This window comes from Ricinus communis, chromosome 7 (assembly GCF_019578655.1).
Source record: "Ricinus communis isolate WT05 ecotype wild-type chromosome 7, ASM1957865v1, whole genome shotgun sequence".
NCBI classification, from domain to species: Eukaryota; Viridiplantae; Streptophyta; class Magnoliopsida; order Malpighiales; family Euphorbiaceae; genus Ricinus; species Ricinus communis.
The window spans coordinates 16,115,402-16,127,331 of NC_063262.1; the positions used below are offsets into that span (position 1 = coordinate 16,115,402).

Sequence of the window (11,930 nt, forward strand, 5' to 3'; positions counted from 1 at the left end):
CTAACAATAAATATCTTACAACAATTTAATAAATAAATTAATTTTGAATGCATTTAGTACTTAATAAAAAATCTATTGATCAAATCATAACTTCTTTTTATCAATTTGACCGTATTATAATTTTTTTTATCAATTTGATCACATTGACAGCATTGAAAGATGATCAAAATGACCGCATTGATTTCGAACATAAAATAGTAGTATTATGAGCAATAAAGATCAAGGGATGCATAATAAATTGTTAAGGGGCCGAATAGCTAAAAGAAAAAGGAAAACTCTGGTCATGGTCCATCATTGCTTTGTCGTACTGTTAGCTTCTTGCTATTGTTGAAAAAGATGCATAATAAAAGGGACATACAATTGCATTGTTATTTCACTTTTCAAACCTTGAATTCAATAAAGAGACAAAAAAAGAAAAAGAAATAAAAGAACATAAGCCGGCATCTTTCTTTTTTGTGCTTTTCTCTTCTTTTCATGGCTTGCTTAATGGAAAAAAGAAACATGCCATTTTTGATTAAATGAATGTGAGAAAAAGAGAGATCATTAATTATTTTTCTCTTTTCTTCTTCCATGCTCAGCCGGCAAACCCTCTGTTCAAAAAAATTTGAACTCCAATCTCTCTCTATATAGACACAATAGATACTCATTCTTCTTCCTTGTTGCTTTTTTTGACTGTACACTTCGATCCGTGGCAGAATCATTTCCCTACTTTCTACACTAAGCTTCATGATACTTCCGGCCTTCACCCTTTTTACTCAACAAACCAAAACAAATATTAGCCGTCAACTTTCATCTTATCCATCAGCCATCAACCAGCCTGACCAAATATGTGTACCATCTTTCACGCCCGGAGAACTCACACGTCTGGCACCCTGCTTTTTGCGGATGTCACCCGGAGTTTTAGTTGAAGGGGTGCCGCATTTTCCAAAGTTGAAATGTCTTTGCCCCTCGTCACTTGTCCTCCACGAAGATTCTATGTATGAAATCCCGGAACCTTTTTGAGTATAGCTTTGGATCAACAGCTGAGATGGAAGTGGCATCCACTTGCAAAGACTTGTATGCATGTTCTAGTTTTTTGCTTATGTCATAATCTTGGAGGATGTCAATGATACCAAAGTAGAGAACCACGTCAAACATTTGACCACTACTATATGGAGGTGTTGAGTTGGTATTTCCACCGCCCACGCACTGATCCAACTCAACCCTCATCGCACGCTCTGCCCTTGCTGGCATGTTTGCTCCCAACCGGATAAATGGGCCCCTGTAATATCAACGTTAGAACAAAGTCAGCAAAATTTTGCATTGCACTGCATGGATATCAAACACAGTTAGGATACTCATAAAACTGTTAAGGCCAAAGTAATACACAATGATAAGGATACTCATCAAAGCCACCATGGGAAGTGGAAAGCAATATTGGGTATTATATTTCCCTTAATTAGGTACCCTTTTGGGGCAGGTATGTAGCAAAAAAGATAATAATAAGAATAAGAATAATCTGGTTTCAAAGTCTAACAGTCATTCAGTATCCTCAAACCACCGTCAGCATGTTAGATCCAATATGAATAATACCATGTAAAAGATTTCAATACTTCAGTCATGACCACAACTTCAAAAGCATAAGCAGTTTCTTTATTGTTTGAGAGGGATGGCAATATAACTAAACAAAAATTTGTTTCCATCAAAAAGAGGAAAAGGCCCCACCCACTCAAGTCACTTTTGAGTCATTCCAACAACCAAGATTGAATTCAAAGGAGGAAATTATCAAATACCAAACTCCTGGAAAAACGGAATAGATTTAAAATTTAAAAGAGAGAAGCTCAGCCGTAAATTATAGGTTTGCATGTTTCTTAACTGTTTACATTTTCTTGGGCAAATGCAACAGACACTTGATAAAGAGAGAAAAGGAAAAGCCTTCTCTTTTGCTTATGAAAACTCAGTCCTCAGTCCATTAGCAATTAAAGTTCAACATGCGTCACATGCACAGCAGTAAAAAGAAATGCCACTGGAAGGGCCCAAAATTTAGTCTTTTTATGGCAAGAAAAGTATAATCTGAAGACAGGATCTTCTATTTTTGTGACATAGCCAACACTTAGTATACACTCCAAAACTAGGGAGTATCTCACAGCTGATAGTATCTCAGTGCAAGTTCTGCAACAATCATCTGTGAGGTTTAAACTATTTATATTTTTACCAGAACTTCATGCCACTACTTCACATGCACATCTCTTAACATCATGCCAGATTTATCTCTTGATTGAATTAGCAATGGAGATAGAAAGTTTGTATACAATCAATAAAAGGAAAAGAAAAAGAATGCTTATGGGATTTTACAGCAATTGTAAAGGAATCTATATCACGATTAAATGCAATGTTTAGAATCAAAGAAACAAATCAGTTTCAACTTTAGAAAATAACATACCGGCCTTCCATAACCCAATCCATATCTGGCAGCAAGTGATAACCTCGCATGGATGTTTTATCGTGATGCATATTCCCCGTCTCTGATGAACACAGAGCAGGACATTACGTCATGCCTTACCAATTCTTGACAGTTGTATCTTAAATGTTAGCAATATAAGAGAAGTAAGGAAACTTACCAAGATGCAGGCAGTTGGGTGATGTCTTCATCTCATCACTCGAGTAATCATCACGAAAGTGAAGACCAATCAAAAGACTGTAATCCATAATCCCTTCAGCTTCTAGGAACTCACAATCTCTATAGATTTGCCTGAAGACATACTATGTGAACTTTTCGAACACAAAGAATAAATGTGTCACAAGAAAAGAAGAATAAAATAAATATAACAATTTTGTGGGATTTACCTGATGAGCTCTTGATACCATGACCGTTCAAGCCGAAACACAAAATTAAGATCTAGATCTTTAAGCGTGGTCATCTCATCAATTTCTCCCTCAGCCTTGTCAGTTGCACGACCATAAGAAGAACCTTTCAGGTCAAAGCGTTTATGGATGCGGTACTCGGAACAGAACAAATTGCCCATCACAATAAAACGGATCTGAGTATAAATTGCATTGTGAAAAATGATTTAGATTTTGACAAGCACTTGACCAATGAAGCATTGAAATGAGAAAAAAAAGTTCACTCAGGATCATACCTTTTGACCTCCAACTGGTTTCACACAATGTACACCAAAGAACTTTGTTATCAAAGAGTTCTTATACTGACAAACATGTTGGTAGTAATTCGGAAGCATCCTAATGAGAACCTAAATACAGTTACCACAGTGTAGTCAGGATCAATCAATTAACCAGATAATAATTGTATCTTAAAATATATGTCCAATAATATAGGTGATAGGACCAAATTTGGTCATTCTAAATTCTGCTATTGTTTCCATTTTATATGTAATGGATTGAGAAGTTTAGAAAAGTATAATCAACCAACCTTAACTTCAGATTTCCTCACAGTTTTAATCATAAAACGATCGTCTTGAGTTAGGTAAAAGAAGCTTCCACTTTTCCCAGGGGAAGAAAATTCCCTAAGCGCATCATTTCCACAAATAGCTACCATGTAATCCGCGGGATCTATTGCAAACAATTCCCTCAAATGTCTAAATACCAAACAACGCCAATCACCACCATAACATAAAAGATCAGACATATATTCAAGCCTCAGATTCTTGGGCACTGAACATTTTGCTTTTCTTTCATTTAAGATAAAACGAGTGAAACTAATACCTGAACACCATGGGACAATAATCCTTCCATTTAAAGTCTACAGACTGATGTGGCGGCGTAATCTTTGATCCTTCAAGTGGAAACCTTGTCCAGAACTTCTCCTTGGGATCAAAATCACTTTGCCTTAGTTCCCGCATCAATAAATCATGCTTCCCAACAGAATACCTGCAGAGGAAAAAACACTACACTAAATAAAGAAAATTCTAATATTATTTAAAAAAGGACATTGAGGCTAAACATATCACTACGAATAAAACACCTGATACCCAGTTGGAGATTAATCATTAAATCATAATTCTTATGCCCTTTGGAAATGGTTTGGCCTGGCTTTTTAACATCACCATCAGCAGAACTACAAGGACTGCTTCTCTGGCACTGCAAATTGTCAACTACTACAGCAATATTACTACTTTCTTTACCATTACAACACCCTTCTTCAGCATCAGAATCTTTACTATCATAGTACATAATAGAAGCTGCCTCAACATTATCGACAATGTCACAAGTAATATCACCAGCCTCACCATCCAACTCCCATATGCAAATCCTTGGATAACTATTAGCATCCACACAAGAAGACCTCTTTAAACTTCCCTCATATTTATTGTTATTAGCAAAAGTAAAAACCCCTTTCCCTTTAGGTACACCATTCTCCCAATAACCTTCATATTTATTCCCATTAGCCCAAACCAACACTCCTCTCCCATGAATCAAACCATTTTTCCACTCCCCAAAATACCCATTCCCATTACTCCACCTGTACTTCCCTTCCCCATCTTGGAGATTGCACCTCCACCACCCTTCATACACATCTCCATTACCGTAGCATTTCTCTCCATACCCATGTTTTCTATCAGACAGCCATTGACCTCTGTAAGAATCACCCTCGATACCAATAAATGTTCCTTGTCCGTTCATTTTTCCGTCTTTGAATGTTCCCTCATACGTAGCTCCAGAAGGCCACGAGAACTTTCCGTTACCGTTAGCTTTGCCTTTTCTCCACTCTCCCTCGTACATACATCCATCAGACCATAAGTACTTGCCTTTCCCATGAGGCACGCTCCCCGACAATGTCCCGGTGTATATGTCCCCGTTAGGGAGGAGTTTCTCAGAGACGACAATGGAGGTGGTGGGGGTCACGCGCCTGCAGCTTGTTTGCTTGTTCTTCTTGTTATTGTTGTTGTCCTGTTTATCAGTTGAAGTGGGTTGAGAGATACGGAGAAGCGTCTCTTGCATTTGGTGGTTTTTGGTTTCGTCGTTTTATGTGATTGTTGTGTCTGTTTGTGACATTATTAAATCAGAGACTAGTGCTGCGAAAACAAAAAGAACAAGTTGAAGATGAAGAAGCAGAAGGACGAGAAAGAGAGAGAGAAAGAGGAGACTGAGAGGGAGAGCATAACATTGAAAAATTATTAAACTATATTATTCAATGAAAATATCATTGTAAAAGGAAATAAAGGTAGAGACTGGGGACTGAAAAAGAGAGCACAGAGATGCTGAGAGAGTCTCATGGGCCGGCTTTGTCTGCGTAACAATCAATAGTAATTATAATTATGAGAAAATTACATCATATACCCTTTCTTAAATGCTGATAAAAATGTATAGTAATTTGTTTTTTACCTCATTTTATTTTTATATTTTTACTTTAATATTTATATTCACATTTTAATTTTTTTTAGATGATTATCCTTTTAGACTTTTTAAATTTTAAAAGACACAAAAATCAATAAAGCCAATGAAATTCAATATATCATCATATTATCTTTAATAAATTTGAATTTAAGTATAAGATAATTTAAAAATAAAAATTAGATTAATATATTCTTATTTTGAAAAAAATACAGTATTACTATAAAATAAAGAACAAAAATAAAGAGTATAGTAAAATAAAGATAAGAACAAAAAAAATAAAGAGAAAAGAAAGAAATTTTTTTGTATCATTCCGTTGATTATAACACCTATCTATAAGTATAAAGGATTACAGAAATAGAATTCTATTTTCATAAAGAAATCTATCTATAGACATAACGATGAACACCTAATATAAGCCAAATACTTTAATATTATCATAATACTCCCCCTTGGATGTCTATTACAATGAATATGTTTAGTTAAAACCTTACTAAGTAAAACCCTATAGGAAACAATTTTAGTGAAGGAAAAAAGTACATTATTCATATAGAAGTTTACGCTATAACATTGGCTGTTAAAAATTTTGCTAGAAAAATCCAATGGGACAAAACCTAAGCTAAGGAAAAAAGAGTACAGTGATGAGAATCCATGTAGCACAAGGAATCTTACTTCAACAAAGAATTCTAATTCCACTAAAGATCATAATCCAGCAAGGAGTCCTGATGACATTAGGAGTTCAAGCGACAAAAGAAATCCTATTTTCAGTAGGAATTCTAATCCAACCAGGAGTCCTACTGAGATTCAAAGTCCAAGTGAGATTAGGCTTAATCAAAACAATGAGCCTCAAGATACTCTTATCAACTTAATCTAACATATGGAGGCAATGATCAAGACAAAATAAACCCAAGATAATCAAGTCAAGCTATTTGGAGTCCGATACTTAAGAATGAGCCGCTTCTCACATGTTACTTAAACCCAAGTGTCATTTTTATCATATGGGGTTGGGTTGGACGAATTTTAGGAGTTATTTGTTTCCTTATTGATTTAGGAACCTTGGCCATATCTTATCTTATTTCTTTAAAAAGTTATTTGTTTCCTTATTTATTAAGGAGTCTTGGCCGCATATTTTAGTCATTCTAGGATTAAACTCTATAAATAAAGTCTTATGTATTTCAGCCAAAGAACATACATGATGTTTTGAATAAATTTTCTTTTGCTTTGCAAAAATCTAGTGCGTTGCACTTTAATTCTAAAGGTGTTCCTTTTGAATTGCTTGAAATTAAATTGATTTGATTAGCTTGATTTCACATCTACTTGTTTATACAATCTTTTAGCTTATTAGTTTCAAGATTGCTAAACAATTCATCTTATTATAATTGTTGATCTTAGTTCATCTATAGCTAAGGGTAACAATTCCGTCCAATTGCAAACTATGAGTTGATGTTTGGGGCAATAAATCTGACTTATATGTAAGGGTGCGTTCTAAAGGGGCGTGATCTTGTCTGTTTGGTTTACTTCCATCATCAATAAGGGTTTGAACGTATCCTTCAAGTTGAGGTTCGTATCATTTGGTATCAGAGCTTTGGCTCATCAATCAAGTACGTATCTTTTATTATTTTTGTTGATTTGTTTCCTTTAATGTCAAAAAAATATTTTATCAATCCATTAATTTCTTCTTCTTTGTGATTTATTTTCTTGTCTAGAGTATTCTTCTTGTTCAATTCGACTTCTTTGCTATTCTTAAAGTCCAATTCATCCGTTTATTTTGTTTCTTAAATGTTAAATACGTTCTTTATTCTACGTAAATCAAATATGTCCTTTTCGTTTAATTTGTTCATCAAAATTAGTTCTTCATTAATTCATCTTATTCTTATGTGTTTTATTGTGTTTAGACTTAATCATAGTCATTAAGTCTAGTTTCGTTTACTTAGTTTGTGTTCTTGTGTGTTCTAAATCTGATTCGTTGGTTATTGAGTCGTTACAACTTTGGTTGTTTGGTATTTGATTATTTTAGCCTCTATAAGTGCCAAAGAGTAGAGATTGAGTGGTAAAAGGCAAGTAGTGAGCTCATTAGAAGGTAAAAGCCTAATTGAGTGAAACACGATGGTAAATGTCGCCTTAGAGGTTCTGCCAATCTCCTTAACACTTATGTGCAATCACGGTGCTAATTTTTTCCCCTTTCACTGAAATAGTTCTAGCGAAGAGTTGAGGAAATGCATATCCCCTTTCATCAAGTAGTGAAATCTTCTTTATCAATCTTATGATAGATTGTGGGGACAAAAGAATGATAATTATTATGAAAAGTGTTTATAAAAATTTTATAATCCTAAACCTAAGCCAAAGAAGATAGAAAGACAATTGCGTCAAGATTTCACTAATGAACTTTAAAAGATATAAAATCTTTAAGGAGCAGCCTTAAAAATAGTTTTGAAGATTTAAAGGATTGGTTCATCGTTATGCTAAGCATCTTGAAGATAAAGCTGAGTATAAGCCATCTTTTGAAACTAATATTGATGATATAGAAAAGGTAAATTACTCTACTGAAGTCAATGAAGATACTAAAAACATAATGAATGAAGATAGTGAAAAGTATAATAATTTACAACTTTTGAGCGAAATCCAAGATGAAGAGATCATTATTGAAGATGAAGCAAAAGTTGAACTGGTGAAGGATGAAAATATTTTGCTTGATGCCATTGAGCCAATTGAACATGTTGATTTTATTGGCATTGAAAGTATTATTTGTTCTAAAGTTCCTCTAAAAGCTTTTGTGAAAGATTTGCAGGTCGACAATGAGTTCTTATTGTTCTTTGAGATTATATATTTGCTTCTTTCACAATATTCGAGCAAGATTCGAGCACGAATCTTTTCAAAGAAAGGGAAAATGATGAGAACCCATGTAGCACAAGGAATCCTACTTCAACAAAGAATCCTAATTCCACTAAAGATCCTAATCCAGCAAGGAATCCTAATGACATTAGGAGTTCAAGCGACAAAAGGAATCCTATTTCTACTAGGAATCCTAATCCAACTAGGAGTCCTACTGAGATTTAAAGTCCAAGTGAGATTAGGTTTAATCAAAACAATGGGCCTCAAGATACTCTTATCAACTTAATCCAACATATGGAGGCATGATCAAGACAAGATAAGCTCAAGATAATCAAGTCAAGCTATTTGGAGCCCAATACTTAAGAATGGACCGCTTCTCACATGTTACTTAATCCCAAGTGTCATTTTTATCATATAGGGTTGGGTTGGACGAATTTTAGGAGTTATTATTTCCTTGTTGATTTAGGAATCTTGGCCATATCTTATCTCATTTCTTTAAGGAGTTATTTGTTTCCTTGTTTATTAAGGAGTCTTGGCCATATATCCTAGTCATTCTAGGATTATGACTATTTTATTTTAAACTCTATAAATAGAGTCCTATGTATTTCAGCCAAAGAATATACATGATGTTTTGAATAAATTTTCTTTTGCTTTACAAAAACCTAGTGCATTGCACTTTAATTTTAAAGGTGTTCCTTTTGAATTGCTTGAAATTAAATTGATTTGATTAATTTGATTTCACATCTACTTGTTTATATAATCCTTTAGCTTATTAGTTTCAAGATTGCTAAATATTTCACCTTATTATAATTGTTGATCTTAGTTCATCTATAGCTAAGGGTAACAATTTCGTTCAATTGCAAACTACGAGTTGATCTTTGAGGTGATAAATCTGACTTATAGGTAAAGGTGTGTTCTAAAGGGGCCTGATCTTGTCTGTTTAGTTTACTTCCATCATCAATAAGGGTTTGAACATATCCTTTGAGTTCAGGTTCGTATCATATAGTGCATCAAAATCTCTTCCTCGTGAAGATATGACTTTTAACAAAAATCTCTTAGTCGGTGCATGCCGATTTTGTTCACCAATTTCTCAAATGTTGTTGTAGGGAGTGCTTTTGTAAATAAATCTGTCAAATTATCAATAGATCGAATTCGATGAAAATTTAAAAATTCTTACTTTTGAAGCTCATGTATGAAAAAGAACTTTGATGAAATGTACTTGGTTCTATCTCCTTTAATATATCCTCCTTTGACTTGAGAAATACAAGCAGCATTATCTTCATATAGCACTATTGGCTTCCTTTATCAAATGGAAAATCAAATGTTTCTTTGATAAATTGGATCATAGATCCCAACCATATACATTCTCTACTAGCCTTGTGCATTGCCAATATTTCAACATGATTAGATGATGTGGCAGTTAGAGTTTGCTTAGTAGAATACGAAGATATAGCAGTGCCATCATATGTAATCCAGTAACTTGTCTGTGATCGAGCTTTATGTGGATCAGATAAATATCCAGCTTCTGCATATCCAATTAATAACGATTTCGAGTCTTGTGGATAAAATAAGCTCATATACGATGTACCATATAGATAACAGAAAACTTATTTCACACTATTCCAATGTCTTCGAGTTGGTGAGAAACTATATATTGCTAGTAAATTCATAGATAATGCTATATCGAGTCTTGTACAATTAGGAAGATACATTAATGCTTCAATAGTACTAAGATATGGTATTTCTGGACCAGTATTTCTTCACCATCTTCCTAGGAATGAAAAAGGTCATTTGTCACATCCAGGTGTCTAACAATCATCGAAGAACTCATTGGATGAGATTTATCCATATTAAAATATTTTAATATCTTTTCAATATAAGTTGATTGATGAATAAAAATTCCTCTAAATAAATGTTCGATTTGCAGGCCAAGATAAAATTTTGTTTATCCCAAATCTTTCATTTCAAATTTATTTTTTAAATAAGTTATTGTTTCTGTCAACTCTTTATGAGTTCCAATGATGTTTAAATCATCAACATAAACTGCAATTATAGCAAAACTAAAATTTGTTTTCTTAATAAAAATATATGGATAAATTGAATTATTAGTATATCCTTCCTTCAAAAGATATTCACTTAGGTGATTATACCACATTCATCCATATTATTTTAATCCATACAAGATGTTTTGTAGCTTAATTAAATACATTTCTCGTGGTTTTGAGCTACATGCTTTAGGCATTTTTAGTTCTTCAGGAACTTTCATATAAATATCATTATTAAGTGATCGATATAAATAAGTTGTAATAACCTCCATAAGATGCATATGAAATCCTTTTAAACTTGCCAGCTAATTAAAATTCTAAATATTATTTCATCCATAACTGAGAAATAAATTTCTTTATAATCAATGTTAGGTCTTTGCAAGAACCTTTGTGCTATAAGTCTTGTTTTGTATCTCATAATTTCATTTTTTTCTCATTACATTTATGCACAAAAATCCATTTATAGCGTACTCGCTTAATACCTTTAGGTGTTAAAATAATGTGTCCAAAGATTTGGAGTTTTTCTAATGAGTTTAATTCTGCCTGAATTGTATCTTTCCATTTAGGTCAATCATTTCTTTGTCAATATTCAATGACGAACTTAGATTCCATGTCCTCATTTTCTTTTGCAATGTTAATTGCTACTGCATATGCAAATACATTGTTGACAACAATTTCACTTTAGTTCCATTTATTACTTGAAGTGACTTAATTAATTGATATCTTATTGTTTTCATCATCTTCAGACACTTGAACCTCTTTTGAGGTTACTTGTTCATCTATGTCTTCTGTTATAGGCTCTTTAGAAATATCAATTTTAGAATTGTTATTTGGTTTATTTTTTTCCTTTTCTTTCTTCGATTTTTATCTTTAGAATCAGGTGGCCTACCACGCTTCTGGCGTATCATGGACTCATTTGCTATAATATTAACATGTTTTTCTACTGGGACATTAATTCTAATTGGAACATTCTCAGCTAGTATATGAGATTTAGTAACTCTTTTTGGATCACAAAATGTATCTGACAATTGGTTTGCTATACTTTACAAATGAATGATTCTTTGAACTTCTAGTTGATATTATTTTGAATACAAGATCAAGATGATTTAATGATGGCTCATTCCAAATAATTTTTTTCTCTAATTGCTTGTTCTCTTTCCCCAACTTAGAAAATAAAGCTTAATTAAAATGACAATCATTAAATCTCACAGTAAAGACATTATCCGTTAATGGCTCAATATATTTAATTATAGATGGAAATTCATATCTAATATATATATTCCCAATCTTCTTTGAAGTCCCACTTTTGTGCGATGTGGAGGATCAATTAGGACACAAGCAGAACATCCAAAAGTTCTCTAATAGGAAATATCTGGCTCCTGGCCAGAAAACCAACTATAATATTGAAAATTTATGATAATTAGTTGGCCTGATGCGAATAATAGTTGTTGTATATAAAATTGCATGTCCCCAAGTAATTATTGGGAGGTTTGTTTCCATAAGCAATAGTTTAGCTAATAATTGGAGATGTTTAATAAAAGATTTTACTAGACCACTTTGAGTATGAACATGGGCTACTCTGTAACACCCCCATCACATGCTAACTAATAAACATTAGCCAGGAAGCATACAAGCGTCGTAGAATATATACTACAGGTAGATAGGTCAATATGTAGGTTGTTAAGAATCCAGACACAAGGTTATTAACATATAAACATATGA

At 33.3% G+C, this 11,930-nt stretch overlaps 1 protein-coding gene across 1 annotated transcript; it reads right to left on the minus strand.

Moving 5' to 3' along the window:
• Window positions 1–294: 294 nt before the first annotated feature.
• LOC8287614 (phosphatidylinositol 4-phosphate 5-kinase 2) lies at window positions 295–5,799 on the minus strand. Its single transcript, XM_002513224.4, is given in 9 exon segments — window positions 295–1,050; window positions 1,052–1,261; window positions 2,423–2,504; window positions 2,601–2,731; window positions 2,827–3,020; window positions 3,120–3,230; window positions 3,410–3,575; window positions 3,703–3,867; window positions 3,962–5,799. Coding segments are annotated over 9 exon segments (2,292 nt in total). The 5' UTR covers window positions 4,939–5,799; the 3' UTR covers window positions 295–794.
• Window positions 5,800–11,930: the final 6,131 nt, after the last annotated feature.